Source organism: Malus domestica, chromosome 15 (genome assembly GCF_042453785.1).
Source record: "Malus domestica chromosome 15, GDT2T_hap1".
Taxonomy (NCBI): Eukaryota; Viridiplantae; Streptophyta; class Magnoliopsida; order Rosales; family Rosaceae; genus Malus; species Malus domestica.
Genome location: NC_091675.1, coordinates 18,240,946 through 18,261,648, shown reverse-complemented (window position 1 = coordinate 18,261,648; position 20,703 = coordinate 18,240,946). Strand labels below are relative to the sequence as shown.

Sequence of the window (20,703 nt, the reverse complement as noted above, 5' to 3'; positions counted from 1 at the left end):
GAATAACAGTGCATCTTCTCAAGATTGGGCAAAGGCCATGATCTTTATCCGTCCCACCTTAATGAGGGACTGAAGAGCGAGTACCTCACGGCTGAAGATCCACTAATCCTCTGGAAGGCACTGAAAAACAGATACAATCACCAGAAAACGATGATTCTTCTGAGGGCTCGTTATGAGTGGACTCACCCAAGGATCCATGCCTTTAAGATGGTGGCTAAGTACAATTCTGCTATGTTCATAATTACCTCGTAGTTGAAGTTCTGTGGAGAAACCATTATTGAGGAAAACATGCTGGAAAAGACTTTCAACACTTTTCATACCTCTAACGTGCACCTGCAGCAACAGTATAGAGAGCGAGGCTTTACTCAGTACAACCAGTTGATACCTGTGCTCCTTGTAGCTGAGCAAAACAATGAGTTTCTGATGAAGAATCATCAGTCCCAACCTACTAGATCAGCACCATTCCCAAAAGTGAATGTTGTTTCCTTTGAAGGGAATACCACATCCTCTCATGACAATAATCACAAACGAGGACGTGGCCATAAACGAGGCCAAAAAGGCAAGAACCATGGTGTCCAATTTCACAACCAGGTTCTAAGGCATAATACATGTCCGAGCTTTAAAAATGCAAATCGCCAAAAAGGCAAAGCTCATATGAACACTCTTAGAAATCCTGAAGGAGTTTGCCATAGGTGTAGTGGCAATGGGCACTGGGCACGTACCTGTCGTACCCTAAAACATCTGGTGGATCTGTATCAAGCTTCCCTCAATGAGAAGGGTGTCGAGACCAATTTCCTCGACCAGGCTATACAGATAGATATACTTGATCCAGTGTTCGATTTATCAGGACAATTGAACACAACCCACCTGGATGTTTCAGACTTCATTATGGAAAGAGGAAATGAAGTGTTTGGGTCCAATTAAATCAATTATGTTTGATGTACTCTTGTTATTTGTACTTGTGATTTAATGCTTGCATTTTCAAAGTAGTATTCCAGTATGAATAAACTGCTTTTAACTATAATTTCCATTACTCAGAGAGCATGTATAAAAATTATGGTTATTCTCAAAACAAGAGTAATGGTGGAGATTTTTGTCTTGCAGACAGCGCAAGCACGCATACAATATTTCGAGATCAAAAGTATTTCTCGAACTTGATACTTGCAAAAGTAAAGGTAACAACAATATCAGGGCAATCAAATGTAATTGAAGGCTCAAGAAAAGCCCAGATCATGTTACCAAATGGAACAATATTGTTCATACAAAATACGTTGTACGATACTCGATCCACTCGAAATTTGTTGAGTTTTAAAGACATACGTCTAAATGGATACCACATTGAAACAAAAAGTGCAGAAAATGTGGAATATCTATGCATTACCTCCAGATACCCAGAAACATATATTGGAGAAGTTGCATGTTTTATCGAGTGGATTGTATTATACATACATAAAGACAATTGAGGCACATACTGTCATGAACCAGAAATTCATTGATTCAAAAGTTTATATGCTTTGGCATGACCGTTTGGGTCATCCAGGATCTACCATGATGCGTAGAGTCATTACCAACTCTAATGGACATCCATTATTGAGCAGACACATTGATGTCTCAAATGATAACCCTTGCAAGGATTGTTCCCAAGAGAAGTTGGTAATTAGACCATCACAACTAAAGGTTGATGATGAATCCCCATCATTTTTGCAACGAATTCAAGGGGATATTTGTGGGCCTATTCAACCACCTTGTGGGCCATTTCGATATTTTATGGTTTTGGTTGATGCATCTACCCGATGGTCACATATTTGCCTCTTATCTACTCAAAATGTAGCGTTTGCAAGATTTCTTGCTTAGATAATTAAGTTGCGAGCACATTTCCCAGATTATCCCATTAAGTCAATCCGACTTGATAACGTTGGTGAATTTACGTCTCAAACCTTTGATGATTACTGCATGACACTGGGCATTGATGTTGAACACTCTGTTCTTCATGTCCATACTCAAAATGGCTTAGCAGAGGCATTTATCAAGTGGCTTCAATTAATAGCTCGCACTCTACTCATGAAAACAAAATTGCCAGTCTCTGCATGGGGACATGTCATCTTACATGTTGCATCATTGGTTCGGTTGAGATCCTTAGCTAACCACCAATACTCATTAATACAACTCGTATTTGAGCATCAGCCGAACATTTCACATTTACGAGTTTTTGGTTGTGCTGTTTATGATCCTATTGCACCGCCATAATGCACTAAAATGGGACCTCAGCGCAAACTAAGAATTTATGTGGGTTTTGATTCACCATCTATTATTAGATATTTGGAACCCTTAACAGGTGATATGTTTACAGCTCGTTTTGCTGATTGTCAATTTGATGAGACAGTCTTCCCGTCATTAGAGGGAGAAAATACCGTTCCAGAATAACGGCAAGAACTGACATGGATTGTTCCCACTTTATCTCATTTTGATCCACGAAGCACTCAATGTGAAGATGAAGTGAAAAAGATCGTTCATCTTTAAAGTATTGCTAATCAAATGCCAGATGCATTTAATGATGCTTCAAAAGTGACAAAGTCACATATACCAGCTACAAATGCACCTGTAAGAATTAATGTCCCCGTGGACAAAATAAAGTGATAGCAAATGATTCATCTGGTGCACGCCTGAAGCGTGGTAGACCACTAGGTTCAAAAGATTCAGCCCCTCAAAAGAGAAAGATGAGGGCATAGCTGAATCCAAATGAAATCGTTCATGAAAAGAAAGTGAATGATAAATCCACAATTCATGATTCTAAATTTTCTGAAAAAGAAAATGTCCTTAATGAGATACATGTCCCTGAAGAGACTGAAGTACATGAAAGCAAAGAAATCTCTATAAATTATGCATGTACTAATGAATTGTGGGATCGAAATGAATTAATCATCGATGATATGTTCGCTTTCGCAGTAGCCACTGAAATCATATTAAGCGATGACATTGAGCCCCGCTCTGTTGATGAATGCAAACAGAGACATGATTGGTCTAAGTGGAAAGATGCAATCCAGACAGAATTAAATTCCTTGGAAAGGCGAATTGTTTTTGGACTAGTAGTCCAAACCCCACCTAGTGTGAACCCCGTAGGTTACAAATGGGTATTCACAAGGAAACGCAACGAGAAAAATGAGATTGCAAGATATAAAGCAAGACTCGTTGTACAAGGTTTTTCACAAAGACCTAGAATTGATAATGAAGAGACATACTCTCCTGTAATTTACGCAATTACGTTTCGTTACTTAATAAGTTTATTGATTTCACAAAAACTTGATATGCGACTTATGGATGTCATTATTGCGTATCTATATGGAGAATTAGATATTGACATATATATGAAAGTCCCAAAAGGACTTAAGTTGCATGAAACGACTAACAAACCACGAGGTATGTTCTCAATCAAATTAAGGTGATCATTATATGGGCTAAAACAATCTGGGCGAATGTGGTATAATCGTCTCAGTGAGTATTTGATCAAAGAATGATGTGCCAACAATGTCATCTGCCCTTGTGTATTAATTAAGAAATCAAATACTGGTTTCGCTATAGTGGCAGTATATGTTGATGATAGTTGGAACTCAATAAAACTGCTGAGTATTTGAAAAGCGAATTTGAAATGAAAAACCTTAGGGAAACAAAATATTGTTTTGGCCTGCAGATCGAGCATTGTGCTAATGGAATTTTGGTCCATCAATCAACTTACATTGAAAAAATACTGAAGCGATTTGGCATGGACAAGGCTTATCCACTTAGCACCTCAATGGTTGTTTGTTTTTTGGACATTAAGAAAGATCCATTTCGTCCAAAAGAAGATGATGAACTAGTCATTGGTCCATAAGTACCATAATTGAGTGCAATAGGTGTTTTATTGTATTTAGCACAATGTACTAGACCAGATATAGCTTTTTCAGTAAACTTGTTAGTTAGGTATAACTCTGCTCCAACAATTCCTCATTGGAAGGAAGTTAAAGATGTTTTACAATACCTTCGCGTGACAATAGACATGGGTCTCTTCTACTCAGACAAGTCTACAAATGACCAGATCCTTATTGGATACGCATATGCTGGTTTTCTCTCCGATTCGCATAAAGCCCGCTCACAAACTGGATATGTGTTCATTAATGGAGATACAACCATTTCATGGCACTCAACGAAGCAAACATTAGTTGCTACATCTTCCAATCATTCGGAAATAATTGCTTGACATGAAGCAAGTCGTGAATGTTATTGGTTAAGATCAATGATCCATCAAAGGTGATAAGACTAAACACATATCTCTAAGGTTTTTCAGTGCACATAAGATTCAGAAGACTAAAGTTATTGAAGTCAGACAAATCCGTTCCCATGAAAATTTGGCAGACTTGTTCACCAAATCTCTACCAAAATGCACATTTCAGAAGTTGCAGGGAATCGGATTACGTCGGCTTACAAATTTGAAGAATGCAGAATCAGGGGAAGATACAATTTAGGGGGAGCATCCATGATATATGCATGTTGTACTCTTTTTCCTTCAATTAGGATTTTTCCTACTGGGTTTTTCTATCAAGGTTTTAATGAGGCAACATAAGCATGCTTAACACCATATCAACAATCCGGGTAAAGTTGTACTCTTTTTCCTTCACTATGGTTTTTTCCCACTGGGTTTTTCCAAGCAAGGTTTTAACAGGCATCTGATGTTGATATGTGGGCATCCAAGGAGGAGTGTTGTAAATAGTGGGTATGTTTGCCCACATGTATACAGTAAAGATTCATATGCTAAATAGTGAAGTTTTTATAAGTTTTCAAGATAGTTGCTCTATAAATAAAGCACTATGAGTGTTCAAAACACACGGATACAAAAACAATAAGAAAAGAAAGATAAGTTAGAATATTTTCTTCATTATCCTATTTCTCTTTTACATGCAATCATTATGTTGTAGTTAATAAACAAAACAGTATGATATATTACATTTGCTTCTCTCTCGCTCTTAACAAAGATTATTTCTCTAAATTTTGTGTATTTATAACATCATGCACTTATTTTTACCTCTTACGCACTTTGTTAACAGTACAGTACCCATTTCACAATTGACCCGGCTTTAAACCGAAAAGGAGGAGGAACGACCTGAAGAAACAATTTACCAAATTCCAAGGGTCAAAATCGAAATATGGCCTGGACCGAAATCTGAATCAGCAGCTTCCATTTCTACAGTTCTACTGGCGCAAAAGTCTCAGAAGACCCAAACCCCGTCGTCGCAATGCTCCGGTAGCACAAGACCATAAACCAAACCAATACCAGCAGCGGTAGTCCAGAACGACGACGCATTAGATCTCGAGTATACAGTCGCATTGTGCTCGACTAGCTCCGCCTTTATCCCAATTCCCAGATCTCTGTTTCTGCGCTCTCGCCTCGCCAGTCTAAACGACGACGTCTTCGCATTTGTGATCATCTTCAAGACTTCAACGGTCAATTCGAACAAGGTAACGTACAATTCTCTCTCTCTCTCTCTCTCTCTCTCTCACTCTCTCTCATTCAATCTTCGATTACCGTTGCAATTGATGTTTAATGGATCTTGGTATGATCCGAATTGCAGACGTACGTTTCGGATAATTTTCAGAGATGGCGGGCGGCGCAGCTGGCGGTTTTGTGACGAGAGCATTCGAGTCTATGCTCAAGGAGTGCTCTCCTAAAAAGCATGCAGATCTTCAGAAGGCTATTCAGGCTTATTTAGGTTTCAGTCTGTTTCCCTTGTGAATACACCTATACATACACATTGCGTATTCGCATGCATTTTTTGGACTTTGAATGATTCGGTGTTCAGATTGGTTTCGAGATTGTTGAATTGTTTGTTTTTTGTATTTTTACTGTGAAATGCAGTATTTAGAGTTGGATGAAGTCAAATTTTGTTGATGATTGCTTTGCGGGCTGGCATTACCGTATGATAGTATAATGCACGATAATGTGGGGAAAGTGTGAGCTTAGGAATGAGTTTTTGTTGGTTCTGTAATGCCTATATGTGTTTGATTTCAACAAATTCTGGCATTTTGGGAATGGTTGAATACTCAAATGTCTATTTAAGCTTTTGTAGCGTCAATGCGTTTGCTTGCTAATTTTGCTAAAGCTTGTCGGATTGGGAAACCAAAGCCTTTAGTTAGTATGTCTTGTTGATGTATTTTACTTCTGTTTATGAATGATCTTTCTTCCATTAAGGATCGGTAATCAATTTCAGTTATTTCTCTCTCCCTCACTTATGTTTCTGGGTCTCTTCTCTTTAGATAGTACGAAAGAGGTCAACCAGACTCAACAAACCGAACCAAGTGAGAAGAATCAAGCTACAACTTCAGCTGGCAATGGAAGGTCTGTATTTGTCGTTCAACCATTAATTCTTTTTTCTCCCCCTTACTCTGTTCCTGCTTTTAATAAGCGGACTTGCAGAATTTTTTTAATTATGTTTTTATGGGATTAATGACATGATCAGACGTTTAGGTCCACTATTTTTTACATTTGGTATTACTGCTATTTTGTAGTTCTCCTGAAACAGAAGATGGAGCTGCAAAAACTGATACAGAGCCAGGTCAGTCTCAAACTGAGGAGGCAGAGTCCGTTGCCAAGCCAGTGATCACAACCACAACTATTTCAACTGTCCTAGCAAAGGCCGGGAACACCTTAGAAGGAGCTCAGGCAGAGCTTGTTTTGAATCCCCTTCGACTTGCATTTGAGACAAAGAACTTGAAAGTCCTAGAACCTGCTCTGGATTGCATTCATGTAGGCATTTTCATTTCTTGATTTTATGATTTGTATATTTAACATTATGTGCTTTCAAGAAATTGATACTTTGCAGAACCCTTACACAAGGCATCAAGAAATTCATTGTTCTGTCACAGTGTCTGCATTCTTAAATGATTAGTCATTTGTTCGTGCTATCATTACATATAGTTGTTGATTTTATAATTCGTGCACCTACCTCGTAATAGCTAACTAGTACTTCAAATTTCACAAGCACAGAAACTCATTGCATATGATCATTTAGAGGGAGATCCTGGTCTAGATGATGGTAAAAGTGTACCACTGTTCACAGACCTTCTGAACATGGTTTGCAGTTGCGTTGACAACTCATCACCTGATAGGTATGTGCCATGTGCATTGGTTGTTTTCCCTCAGTATATGTGGCTTGTTATTCTTACTTATTTTGAGAAATGATGTGCAGTACCGTTCTGCAAGTGTTGAAGGTTCTTCTTACTGCCGTGGCATCCACGAAGTTCAGAGGTACGTTATCGGGGATGTTTGGGTATCAAGAATAAATTTTCTAGTTTAATATATGACTTCTATAGTCTGCTCTTAGTTGGGCCTTTTATCCAAGTAAATGTACTCATGTGTACTATGGTACTGGGTCCTTTCTATGTTTTATTCATCATTATTACGTGGATATGGTTTCTTGCTTTGCACAGTCATGGATATACAGTCAGCTTATATTTTGTCAATTGCTGCATATGCATTTTTGGTAATGGTTCATTGTGCCTTTTTCTTTGCGGCAATTTTAGTGAGAGAAATTTTTCTTTTTATTTAAAACCTGTTCAAATGCAGTACACGGGGAACCTTTGCTGGGACTTATCAGAGTGTGCTACAATATTGCTCTGCACAGGTAATTTTGAGTTTATATAAAGGATCCCATTATCAAGTTCAAGAAGTGCTAATGTAAGTTTGGGCTTGTAGCAAGAGTTCCATAAACCAAGCAACGTCAAAGGCAATGCTTACGCAGATGATCAGCATCATATTCAGGAGAATGGAGACTGATCCGGTATGGATTTGAATCTTCAGTTCTGAATGCCTTTATCTGTAGTCTCTCGTGCAGCTGTACAGGAGAGGCATACATTTTAGTTGTTTTACCCTTTATTCTAGAAAGTTTGTATATACTTGCAGGGACTTGAGGTTGCATCAACTGGTTCTGTTGGACATATAGAAGCCATTTCAGGACAAAATTCAAATACAGAAGCCGAAGAAACTTCCTCAGAAGGACAAAGTGAGAAAGAAATGACTTTAGGAGATCAACCTAACCAGGTCAAAGATACACCCATTGCATCTGTTGAGGAACTTCATAATCTAGCTGGCGGTGCTGACATCAAGGTACATGTTTTTCTTTATTTATCTATGTTCTCAAGAATTTAGCACTTTAAGAAGCTGTGTTTTCCACAATTTACTATGTATCCCCATTCTGGCTATTTTGTGTAGCCCAAGTTTTCTTTTTACTAAGATTGTCACTGCTATTTTGTTTAGGGCTTAGAGGCTGTCCTGGACAAAGCTGTGCATCATGAGGATGGTAAAAAGATAACCAGGTTTGGATATGATTTTATACTTTAAGATATCTCTTTCTTAGATTCAATATACACCAAATACTTTTTACATTAGATTGCTCATAACTTATTGTAATTTCTTGTAGAGGGATTGACCTCGAGAGCATGACCATTGTTCAACATGATGCTTTACTGGTTTTCCGCACTCTTTGCAAGGTTGGCATTTTGAGCAATGTTTTCTAGCTGTTGACAGAAATTCCTAGCCTCCTTCATGAATCTTAAATTTATTGTTTTCAGATGGGGATGAAGGAAGACAACAATGAAGTTACTTTGAAGACGAGGATTTTGTCTCTTGAGCTCTTGCAGGTTATATTAGTGATTTAATTTGTGCTTGTACATGCATGCTTTATAGATGGATGCTTAACATGAAAAAACAGGCGATATTGTTAAGTAACCGAGAGTAGTATTTAAAAGACAATGGAAGGAAAAAGAGTGATTTGGGAATGTCGAATATAATTTTTTATATGCTTAAGGAGCATTCTTGATATTTATGTGCAGTGTTTTATAAATAATGTAATTAATTATATGGTATTTCAGGGTTTATTGGAAGGGGTTGGCCATCCATTTACTAGGAACTTCCATTTTATTGACTCGGTGAAAGCATACCTATCATATGCTTTGTTGCGGGCTTCAGTTTCACAGTCTCCTGTCATATTTCAGGTTTACATAATATCTTTCTTTCAAGCAATTTTAGTGGAGTATGCTATGAGATTAGTGCTTCTGATTATGCGTTTCCTTCCTGCAGTATGCAACTGGAATTTTTTTAGTGCTTTTGTTGCGCTTCAGAGAAAGCCTCAAGGTGGGTGTATGATTTTGACAATTAGATGCAAAGCTTACCTTGAAATCTTCAGTTCCTAACACCAACAAATTTTGTTCAGGGTGAAATAGGCATCTTCTTTCCCTTGATAGTTCTACGATCACTGGATGGCTTGGATTTTCCAATTAACCAGAAATTAAGCGTTCTTAGGTATATTGTTTTTTCTGGTTGTTACATTTGTAGTATTGTGTGCATGTTATTCTCATTTATATTTGGTGGCAATGGCATTCACTTTCAACACGTCTTAGGAGAACTTCATGATTTCCTTATTCTTTATCTGGTCTTCTAACGAGGTTTTGTTTTGCAGGATGGTTGAAAAAGTTTGCAAGGATCCTCAGATGCTTGTTGACATATTTGTGAACTATGATTGTGATCTTGAGGCACCAAACCTGTTTGAGCGTATGGTACAATTTTACATACTGTTTCACAATCTTTTTTCCATCCATTTTTTTTCTTGTTCATCTAATACATCTGCAATGTTTTCTGACTGTTACTATAGGTTACAACTCTATCCAGAATTTCTCAAGGGACTCAAAACGCAGATCCAAATGTGGTTGCTGTATCACCGGCAACCTCAATTAAAGGTTCATCTCTTCAGGTAAGTTTAGCAATTTACTCTCTTCCCAGATTTATCATAAGTTTATTCCTGCTAGATATTCATTGATGGTACCAGAGGTTGCTGGATGACCCCTTTTTCCTTGACCTTGCCAGTGTCTCGTGAATGTGCTTAAATCACTAGTTGATTGGGAAAAGTCGCGTGGAGAATCAGAAAACCAGAGTAATAATACTCGGTCTCTAGATGGTGAAGCTAAAGAGTCTGTTGATGTAACCAGTAACTTTGAGAAGGCTAAAGCTCATAAATCTACATTGGAAGCTGCCATCTCTGAGGTAATTAATCTGTATCAAATTTCTTAACTTGATTAACCTGGATAATATATATTTTCATATAATTATTATGTTTTTTCTGAGAACTGATTTGTTGCTACTCTGGAACTGATTTAGAATATTAATAATAATGCAGTTCAATAGGCAACCAGTAAAGGGTGTAGAGTATCTGAAATCAAATAAATTGGTGGAAAATACACCCAGTTCAGTTGCCCAATTTTTGAGAAGTACTCCCTGTCTGGACAAGGTGGAAGCTCTGTTCTTATACATGTTGCTTTTTCTACAAAGATACAGACTTCTTAGTACTTGAATGATTTTTTGTTTCAGGCTATGATTGGGGAATATTTGGGTCACCATGAAGAATTTCCCCTTGCTGTAATGCATGCTTATGTAGATTCCATGAAGTTTTCAGGAATGAAGTTTGACACTGCAATTCGTGAACTTCTTAAAGGATTCAGACTTCCAGGGGAAGCTCAAAAGATAGATCGCATCATGGAGAAATTTGCAGAAAGGTATTGGGGGTGTCTGAATGTTTTGTTGCTGTCTGTTTCCTTAATTTTGTGTATAAATGGATACTGAGTATGCTTGCATGCCCATGTATATGATTCTAACATATGTAATTCATGTATCCCTTGTAAATGTGTAAAATCCAATTTCTGACTGAATGTGATTCAGGCATCCACATTGTACTGAGATTATGTGCCATTTTTATTGCTGGCCATGTTTAATGTGTTGCACGTGCAGATATTGTGCAGATAATCCAGGTCTTTTCAAAAATGCAGACACTGCATACATTTTAGCATATGCGGTTATATTGTTGAATACTGATGCGCATAATCCAATGGTGTGGCCAAAAATGTCCAAGTTGGATTTTATACGCATGAATGCTGTGGATGATGCAGAAGAGTGTGCCCCAACTGAACTTCTGGAAGAAATCTATGATTCAATTGTTAAAGAAGAGATAAGGATGAAAGATGAGACTGCTAGTCTTGAGAAAAGTGGAAAATATAAGCCAGAAGGTGAAGAGAGAGGCCGCCTTGTCAGTATCCTTAATCTGGCTCTTCCCACAAGTGCGCTGTCCGTTGATACTAAGTCTGAAAGTGAAGCCATCATTAAGAAAACACAAGCTATATTTCGGAACCAAGGAGCAAAAAGAGGGGTCTTCTATACTACACAGCAGTTAGAGCTAGTAAGGCCTATGGTTGAAGCTGTAGGTTGGCCTTTGCTCGCTACTTTTTCTGTTACAATGGAGGAGGGTGAGAATAAGTCGAGGGTTGTTCTCTGTATGGAGGGATTTAAAGCTGGAATACACATTACACATGTTCTCGGAATGAATACCATGCGATATGCCTTTTTAACATCTCTGGTCAGGTAAAACAGTCTTGCATTTTCTTCTGCCAAATGTTTCCGCATATTTGCATCTATTTATTTTGTTGTTTGTTTCTGTTGCCAATCTAAGAGTGCGTGTGTATATATATTATATTTATGCGTGAAAAATATGTATTTAACGTGGAAAAAATTGTGTTGTGTATCACACTTTTGAAGTTGAAGCAAACTTCATCATAATGCTAATTGAGCTTTGGATTTTGGATCTCAGATTTACTTTCTTGCATGCTCCGAAGGAAATGCGTAGTAAAAATGTGGAAGCACTGCGAACTCTACTATCTCTTTGTGACTCAGGGACTGGCTCCCTTCGAGATACATGGAATGCAGTTTTAGAATGTGTTTCTCGGCTTGAGTTCATTACTTCAAATCCCTCTATAGCAGCAACAGTCATGCAAGGATCAAACCAAATCTCCAAAGACGCTCTTCTTCAATCTTTAAGGGAGTTGGCTGGAAAACCTTCTGAACAAGTATTTGTGAATAGCGTTCAGCTTCCTAGTGATTCTGTAGTGGAGTTCTTCACTGCACTCTGTGGTGTATCAGCTGAAGAACTAAAACAAACTCCAGCTCGTGTGTTTAGCTTGCAAAAACTTGTTGAGATCAGCTACTACAACATGGCTCGTATACGCATGGTATGTTTTTATCTATCGAAACCTCTATTTTGTTTGTAAGTTAGATGGTGAATCTTGTGAAGTCTGTTGCTGGTAGTCATGTGATGATCTATGGTAAATTGGCTAATGTCCTTTATTGACCGTTGGATGCCCTTTGCACCTTTGGTTTAAACAATAGAAGGTAGCCCTGTCTCATCTCATGAAATCCCCCATTCCTCTTGGGGGTTGGATAATATCCTTTGTTTCTTGTATAATCAGTTTCTTTTTTCAACAGAACAAGCTGGCACCATGGGTCAATGTTTTTAAATGTTAACTGTGGGCCACATGCTTATTAAAATTCTAAAACTTATCAGCTACTATGGCAAGCTTAAGGAAAATCAGGATATTCGTTGTCCTTTATTTCATTTAGTTTAGTTTCACATCAATATATGAACCCCAGCCTACTATCTTGGAGCCAGTGGGGTCAATATTTGATTGGTTCTTTTTGTTGGATAACCCTAATTTACCCTTTGATTGGGTTTTGTTTTATTTGATTGGTCCATAGACTAAGCCTCATTCCTTGATTTGACCACTTCAGGCATTTCTATGTAGGCATGAATAGTTCAGTTCATAGTTGAAGTTGTTCGCTAAGGAGATTGATTCATGACGTGTGAAGTGTGACTTAGCATAAGGTGTTTGTTAGCATGAAGATGACCATCATTAACCGCATGTCATGAAGTGTTATTTTGTTTTGTGCTTTGGTTATTTTTAATTTCTCCATATTTTGAATGTCTATTAATGCCTTACAGGTCTGGGCTAGAATATGGTCTGTTTTGGCAAACCACTTTATTTCAGCTGGGAGTCAGCATGATGAAAAAATTGCTATGTATGCAATAGATTCCCTGAGGCAGCTTGGTATGAAGTATCTGGAGCGGGCGGAACTTGCCAATTTCACATTCCAAAATGACATTCTTAAACCTTTTGTTGTTCTTATGCGCAATAGTCAAAGTGAAACCATAAGGAGCTTAATAGTTGACTGCATCGTTCAAGTATGTGTACATAATTTACTTTCCCGATTGCACTCCTTTCTTCTTATTAACCTTTTCAGTATACAACTATCCTGCTAGACTGCTACAAACAAAATTGATTCTGTTGCCTTTTTCAGATGATAAAATCCAAAGTAGGGAGCATCAAGTCTGGATGGCGTAACGTTTTCATGATTTTTACAGCTGCTGCAGATGATGAATTGGAATCAATTGTTGAGAGTGCATTTGAAAATGTAGAACAGGGTAACAATTTCTCTTACATTTTTTCATTGCATATTTGATGTTTTTACTCATCTTCACAATTGTGGTATATCTGATACTTTTCATTGCATATTTGATGTTTTTACTCATCTTCACAATTGTGGTATATCTGATATTTTTCATTGCATATTTGATGTTTTTACTCATCTTCACAATTGTGGTATATCTGATACGGTGAAATTTGCAGTTATCTTGGAACACTTCGATCAAGTAGTTGGAGATTGTTTCATGGACTGTGTCAACTGTCTTATCAGGTTTGCTAATAATAGAACTTCACACCGTATAAGTTTGAAGGCTATTGCACTATTGCGCATATGCGAGGATCGTCTGGCAGAGGTTTGTTAGTTTTTTTTGGTTTACTGCATGTTGAACCTATCATTTGTATATTATGTTAATTTTTATGCGTAAACGGAAGCGAATTCTAACAAAATACCAATATCAACGTTGTAGGTGAAAACTAAAACAATCTCAAACTAACACAAGAGATTTATGTGGTTCGGCGTAAAGCCTACGTCCACGAGCAAAGCACGGCGAGGAATTTCACTAAACAAATGGAGATTACAAAAGAGTGTTTAAACTCTCACAACCCAAATCCCACAAATTACAAACCCTAAACCAAATGAGTAGAGATCCCAAACAAACGGAGAAGATTCTTCCAAATTGCTCTCTAACTCACAAACTCACAAATTGACTCTCACCAAATTTGCCAAACGAATGAGCCACGAATTTGCCACACACTCATGACTCCAAACAGTGACCTCCACCCAAAACCAAAATAGAGAAAAGCTCTCTAAACCATGATGAGGCACATTAAATACACTAACCCTAAGGACCTATTTATAGTGCATATGACTTAGGTTACAATAAGAATCCTAATAGGAAATAAATCCAAATCCTAATCAAATTGGTAATTAACAAAATCTCTCCACCAAGGAAACTAACTAAGAAGTCAAAACCAAACCCAAATAGGACACCAAAACCAAACCCAAATAGGTAACACAAACCTAATTTATTGCATCATCCTAATTTTGAGCCAAAAACCCAACATATTAACATAGTAACATTTCCTCTGTGTGAATGTCTTTTCATTCGTTGCATGTTGCTTTCACATATGACCTTCAGTATTTGTGTTTGCCAGATACCGTAAATAATTCCTGAACTATGTTAGTAGCAAATTGAATCCATAAAAGTTCAGGTGAAATTTATAAATTGAAATGATTGGGATTGATAATTTATCTTATAGAATATTCCAATTAGCTTTGTGAGGTTGTCAGTATGACATGACACAACAGGTGGTTAAGAAAAAAAGAAAGAAAAAGGGTTACTTAGCTTTTTAATTTACTTTATTGATAGTCTGGTGACTGGCTATTTAGCAAAAAGAAGAAAAAAACACCCAGCACTGTTCTTGGGTTTCTTTTCTGTGGGTGGTGGTGGTGGTTGTGGGTTGGGTTGATATCTGTGGTTCGATGGTGTCTTCCAACTTGCTTGTATTGATAGCTTGTCATGTTGCTATTGAGATCTCTGCGTTTAACGCTGGTCGATTTATTTCAGGGTCTTATACCTGGTGGTGCTTTGAGGCCTATTGACGTAAATGTGGATACAACTTTTGATGTGACTGAACATTACTGGTTCCCAATGCTGGCTGGTCTGTCTGATCTGACATCAGATCCAAGACCAGAGGTCAGAAGCTGTGCGCTTGAAGTTTTGTTTGATCTACTGAATGAGAGAGGTAGCAAATTCTCATCAGCATTTTGGGAGAGCATTTTTCATCGGGTCTTGTTTCCCATATTTGATCACGTGAGACATGTTGGAAAGGAAAGCTCGGTTTCCTCTGACGATGTATGGTTCCGTGAAACAAGCATTCACTCGCTGCAGTTGCTTTGCAACCTTTTCAACACGTTTTATAAGGTAGTTTGAGCTAAATACTAGATGTATAAGGTGTATTAGACCATTGGTAAAAAATAATAATAATGCAGACTGTATTATCATATCTCGGTTCTGGTGTTAAAAAATATTAAAAATCTTTAGTGCATTTTGAAGTTGGTGTTCCAAAGATTTATCGTGTAAATGTGGAAATATTTCATTTGTGCAGGAAGTATGTTTCATGTTGCCACCCCTACTCAGTCTACTTTTGGATTGTGCCAAAAAGACTGATCAAGCAGTTGTTTCATTATCTCTGGGTGCACTTGTGCATCTCATTGAAGTTGGAGGACATCAATTTAGTGAGAGCGACTGGGATACATTGTTGAAAAGCCTAAGGTCCGAATCTCTTATTATCTTGTATATTTCGTGGTTGTTCTAACTTCTAATACTATTCATATTATTATGACAATCAGAGATGCTTTGTACACAACACAACCACTTGAACTGCTAAACGCTTTGGGATTTGAGAATCTGAAGAACAATAATAGGGTGCTAACCGGAGATTTAGGGGTCAATTCAGGTGATAGCCCTTCCATAAAGTCTGATTATGAGGGAGTGGATAGCCGTCATTTTGAAGTCGATAATGGAAGAAATCCAGTATTGGTTAAACAAAACTCGGGGGTGCAAATGAACACGGATGGATCTGAAGGTCAGGTTTTTAAGATGTGTTTACGGTAGTTTGCATTTAAAAAAAAAAAGCTTCACAGAACTCTCTAATTACTGATTACCACAATTTATTTCCTCTATTAATAGAATCTAGAGAGTCAATATTTGTACTAAAACTATGATTGATGGAGATAAGTTTTACTGTAGGGCTTCCATCACCATCAGGAAGTGCTTCAAAATCTGCTGAAGGTCGAAGCCTCCAACGGAGTCAAACAATAGGTCAAAGGATTATGGACAATCTCTTTCTTAGAAATCTTACTTCTAAGCCTAAGGCTATTCCATCGGAGGCTTCAGTACCATCTTCTCCGATTAGGGTATGATGTAGCATGATATTAATTTCTGCAGGATTTATTGTTCATGCTGTTAGGCCACAGAGCATCCAGATTTAGTGGCTATTTGACGCGTATATATGCTTCCGGATTTCCATGCCTTTATGATGTGTTTGATTCTTCTGCTGCATTAGGTGCCTGAGGCTGTCGAACCTGATATCAGAGATAAGGAGGAAAGTTCACTGTTGGGAACTTGTCGGGGCAAATGCATCACTCAACTTTTACTTCTTGGTGCCATTGATAGCATTCAGGTTTGCATTTTGGAAATTTTTTTTTTTTTGGGCCACATTTTTATCATTGGTTTCTGTAAAGAAAATCTTCGAGAATTGTTTGCCTAATAAAATCGCTTGCAATTTGCAGAAGAAATACTGGAGCAACTTGAAAACACCACAAAAGATTGCTATTATGGATATTTTGCTGTCTGCATTAGAGTTCGCAGCTTCGTACAATTCATATACCAATCTCAGAACACGCATGCACCAAGTTCATGATGAGAGGTAGGATGAAATCTTGTAGGCAAATTATTTTCTTTTTCTGTGGAATTTTCTTCTTGAGGACGATAGTTTGTTGGACAAAAGAACATAGTTTGTGACGATTTCATCTTTTGGACAGGCCACCTCTGAATCTTCTTCGCCAAGAATTAGCAGGAACTTGTATATATCTGGAGATCTTACAGAAAGCAACCTCCGGGTTTAGTGCTGACAAAGAGGGAGAAACTAATGGTGAAGAGAAAGTCGAAGGATTAGCCGAAGAGAAACTGGTGTCTTTCTGTGAACAGGTACTCAGGGAGGCATCTGATTTGCAGTCCAGTCCTGGGGAGACTACTAATATGGATATTCATCGGGTTCTGGAATTACGATCTCCAATAATTATCAAGGTATAAAGAGCCATTTGAACTATTTAAACATATTGTTAAAATCTAGAAGCCACAAAATTTTTAGTGAATTCACCGCATTGTGCTTGTTTAATGGACAATATTTTACGGAATCAGGTGCCCCGTGAGTTTTGAATATTTGCAGTATTAACAGGTGAATATTTCCTCGCTGTTTTGGTTTCAGGTGATTAAGGGCATGTGCTTTATGAACCAACAGATTTTCAGACGGCATCTTAGAGACTTCTATCCGTTGCTTACAAAACTCGTATGCTGTGACCAGGTAACTAAATTTGACGTTCCATGTTCTTACATCAGTTAATTACTAATCAGAGATTATGATATGTTACGGGAAAACTTATATTTGCTTGATTCGTTCAGATGGATGTTCGCGGAGCTCTTGGTGATCTCTTCAGGGCACAATTGAAAGCACTTCTGCCATAAGCTACTTTCCCCGTGTTGCCACTTTCACGAGAGACCCAGTAGAAATGATTTTCGACATCACTGCTCCACACGCTGAAGGTCTAATTTTGTTCAGCTGATATTCTTTCTCCTGTGTCTATATAATTTTCATTTTGCCCGGTAAATTTTGTCATAACGGTATAATGTAGAGTTAAATGAAAGTAAAAAAAAAGAGTAGACAAATATGTTTTGCTTCGGCCTCTTATTGTTCCAAATCATATCCTTTTTCTGTTGTGGTGTAATTTAAAGTAACAAATGATTAGTAGATTAATTACAATCATCATTTGTTTACAACTTTACTTTGTTTGAAGTGCTTTTGGGTATAAAAGCACTTTGAATTGCTTTTTGGAGAAGCACCTAAAAGCACTTTTTCAAAAATCATTTAAATTTTAAATTTGTTTGACATGCTTCTAACAAAAGCATTTACAACTAAATCGCTTATGAGCATAAGTGTTTTTTACAGAAACATTTTAAGACGGCCCTACAACAAAAAAAACACATTTTTTTTTTATATCTTTTCAGTTTTCACAAAGCGAGAATAATACGAAAGGGACTTTTCCCCACGGAGTTGGGAAAAATGCATTGGAAAGACATGCCAGTTGAGAAAAAGGCATTCCTTCCATATGGGTTTTTCGATTCCCTTCCAGGAAGTACTTGGCACAAAAAACGTAGGTTTACAACAAGTTCACTCTATTCCTTTCCCTCCCAGAATCCAGTTTTCCAGTTAAACATTCATCTGATTCCTTCCCTTTCCTCTCATAAAAGGACATTTTTGAGCCGGTAGAAATACGCTCGAAAACCCGAAGATTGAGGGTAAGGGGGCGTAAGAAAACATGGGTTTCCATTTCCAGTGCTTGTGGATTTTGTTGCTCTGCTTAACCGGCGAAGGGTTGGCGAGAGCGGTGCAGGGTGCTGGCGGCTTGGCATGCAACTGGGGAACCCGTTCGACACATCAGTTGCCGCCTAGCATTGTCGTCAAGCTTTTGAAGGACAATGGCTTCAGCAAGGTGAAGCTGTTCGAAGCGGATGTCGGGGCATTGCAAGCTCTAGGAAGGTCTGGCATCCAGGTTATGGTGGGGATACCTAATGAGTTCTTGGCACCACTCGCTAGTAGTGTTACTGTTGCTGAGAAATGGGTGTCTCAAAATGTATCTTCCTACATATCCAAAAACGGCGTCGATATAAGGTAAAATATTCATGCTCGTTTTTTCGTAATTGAAATTCCGAACTCTTATCATGAGTGTGAGGTTAAATGCTCTTGTACAAGGGTTCCACACGATTCTATGATGGCCCACCTAATATCATAGAGTTGCATTTTTTGCGAGTGTGGTCCACCTGCCGGACACAAGAATTTCTCCTATGTAATATACGGAATGACTGCAAAAGAAAATACTCACACCTAACCACTAAAAGGAACATCCTCTCTAATTTGAAATTGAATTATTTTTCACATGTGAATCTATGCAGGTATGTAGCTGTAGGTAATGAACCTTTCCTCCAAAACTACAAAGACACTTTCTTGCATACCACGTTTCCAGCACTCCAAAACATTCAAGCAGCCCTCATAAAAGCAGGGCTAGGGAGACAAGTGAAGGTGACGATTCCCCTAAACGCCGACGTTTACCAGACTGACAGCGGCCTTCCCTCTGGAGGCGACTTCCGGGCTGATATCCACACCCTCATGATGGACATCATGAAGTTTCTAAGGGACAACAATGGTGTGCTCACCATCAACATCTACCCTTTCCTCAGCCTCCAAGCCGACCCCGACTTCCCAAAAGAATTCGCCTTCTTCAACAACACTGCGAAGCCCGTTGTCGATGGCTCGATCTCCTACACCAACGTGCTTGATGCCAACTTTGACACCTGCATTGCCGCCCTTGAAAAGAACGGCTTCTCCTCATTGCCTGTCATTGTCGGAGAAGTCGGATGGCCAACGGATGGTGACCCTAACGCCAACATACAAGACGCCCGGCGGTTCAATCAAGGCCTTGTAAACCGAATTCTTGCGGGACAAGGCACCCCAAAGAGGTCAACCGCGCCTGAAATTTACATATTTGCACTCATAGATGAAGATGCCAAGAGCGTTCTGCCCGGGAATTTCGAGAGGCATTGGGGGATGTTCAATTACGACGGATCAATCAAATACCCGCTGGACACTGGTAGCGGAAAATCTTTGGTTCCTGCGAAAGGGGTGCGATATTTGGCGAGACAATGGTGCGTAATGTCGCCGGACGCGAGCACTTCCGATCCAAATTTAGCTCAAAGTGTCAACTACGCTTGCACTTACGCAGATTGCACAAGTCTTGGATATGGATCTTCATGTGGAATGCTTGATGCTAAAAGCAATGCCTCTTATGCTTTCAATATGTACTTTCAAACCATGGACCAGCGCAAAGGTGCTTGCAACTTCTCTGGTCTTTCGGTCACTACAAATATGGATCCAACTCCGACTCAGAATGGTCAGAGGAGTTCGTGCCGGTTCGAGATCATGATTGATCTCCGGAAGCACGAACCGGCTCGACGGTCTCCTGCTTTGCCGGCTGCTGGGTTGAGAGAGCAGAGCTCCTACAAAGTTATGATGGGTTTACTCGTACTTGTTCTTGTGTCCACATTGATCATCTAATTTTTCCCCACCACTTGTATATTTTTAGGGTTGCTTTGCATTACATCAATGTTGATTTTTTTTCCTTGATTTGTGTTCTTGCCAATATAAATCCCCTTTCTATTGAATTGATGTTGCTTTATAAATCAGATTAGCTAATTACATTATATGATGTTCAACTAAAAGTTGACTTGCTGATCCAACAAGTACGAGAAAATCTTAACCATCTTTAGTTAGATGAGAAATTCTTATATTTTGCCTATGTGTCTGGATAACGTGACCGTCTGACCACACACGTTAAACACTTGCTAACTCTGTTGTGTTTGTTGCACTGTACAAACGTCTAGACCCAAGACTTTCTCCCGACTGTAGATATAAGGTGATTCACCTGATTACAAAGCTTATTCTCTAAAAAAATATATGCTAGTTATTACATTACTTTAACAAATGAACAAATTTAAAACGACATCAAGCCAACAAGATTCTTGCGATGGTGTGTAAATA

The 20,703-nt window shown here is 38.4% G+C and overlaps 3 protein-coding genes across 3 annotated transcripts; all 3 read left to right on the top strand.

Annotated features, from left to right (window-relative positions):
- Positions 1-288: 288 nt before the first annotated feature.
- On the top strand, positions 289-924 carry LOC103442934 (uncharacterized). Its single transcript, XM_008381718.1, has one exon. It carries the CDS (start codon positions 289-291, stop codon positions 922-924), a length of 636 nt encoding a protein of 211 aa, XP_008379940.1.
- A 4,137-nt stretch (positions 925-5,061) lies between these two features.
- Positions 5,062-17,888, top strand: LOC103442654 (brefeldin A-inhibited guanine nucleotide-exchange protein 5-like). The gene is made up of 34 exons (XM_008381460.4): positions 5,062-5,490; positions 5,604-5,741; positions 6,286-6,367; positions 6,538-6,775; positions 7,016-7,137; positions 7,218-7,276; positions 7,595-7,652; positions 7,724-7,808; positions 7,931-8,134; positions 8,285-8,343; positions 8,448-8,517; positions 8,599-8,667; positions 8,899-9,021; positions 9,107-9,160; positions 9,240-9,328; positions 9,486-9,582; positions 9,678-9,776; positions 9,890-10,066; positions 10,200-10,310; positions 10,391-10,575; positions 10,808-11,434; positions 11,661-12,078; positions 12,846-13,085; positions 13,202-13,325; positions 13,531-13,679; positions 14,895-15,251; positions 15,436-15,602; positions 15,680-15,915; positions 16,080-16,246; positions 16,396-16,512; positions 16,622-16,758; positions 16,874-17,138; positions 17,320-17,415; positions 17,514-17,888. The coding sequence occupies exons 2-34, from the start codon at positions 5,630-5,632 to the stop codon at positions 17,574-17,576; spliced, it is 5,256 nt and encodes a 1,751-aa protein (XP_008379682.1). The 5' UTR covers positions 5,062-5,490; positions 5,604-5,629; the 3' UTR covers positions 17,577-17,888.
- A 483-nt stretch (positions 17,889-18,371) lies between these two features.
- LOC103442653 (glucan endo-1,3-beta-glucosidase 5-like) lies at positions 18,372-20,327 on the top strand. Its single transcript, XM_008381459.4, has 2 exons — positions 18,372-18,780; positions 19,062-20,327. Exons 1-2 carry the CDS (start codon positions 18,428-18,430, stop codon positions 20,218-20,220), a joined length of 1,512 nt encoding a protein of 503 aa, XP_008379681.1. The 5' UTR covers positions 18,372-18,427; the 3' UTR covers positions 20,221-20,327.
- Positions 20,328-20,703: the final 376 nt, after the last annotated feature.

What these genes read in the sequence shown, in the direction of transcription:
- LOC103442654 (XM_008381460.4), top strand. Translation starts at nt 5,630, where the DNA reads ATGGCGGGCGGCGCAGCTGGCGGTTTTGTGACGAGAGCATTCGAGTCT. An exon ending in CTGCTCTGGATTGCATTCAT is followed by an intron (nt 6,776 to 7,015) that starts GTAGGCATTTTC and finishes TCACAAGCACAG; the next exon opens with AAACTCATTGCATATGATCA. An exon ending in TTAAAGGTTCATCTCTTCAG is followed by an intron (nt 9,777 to 9,889) that starts GTAAGTTTAGCA and finishes TGACCTTGCCAG; the next exon opens with TGTCTCGTGAATGTGCTTAA.
- LOC103442934 (XM_008381718.1), top strand. Translation starts at nt 289, where the DNA reads ATGCTGGAAAAGACTTTCAACACTTTTCATACCTCTAACGTGCACCTG.
- LOC103442653 (XM_008381459.4), top strand. Translation starts at nt 18,428, where the DNA reads ATGGGTTTCCATTTCCAGTGCTTGTGGATTTTGTTGCTCTGCTTAACC. An exon ending in AAAAACGGCGTCGATATAAG is followed by an intron (nt 18,781 to 19,061) that starts GTAAAATATTCA and finishes GAATCTATGCAG; the next exon opens with GTATGTAGCTGTAGGTAATG.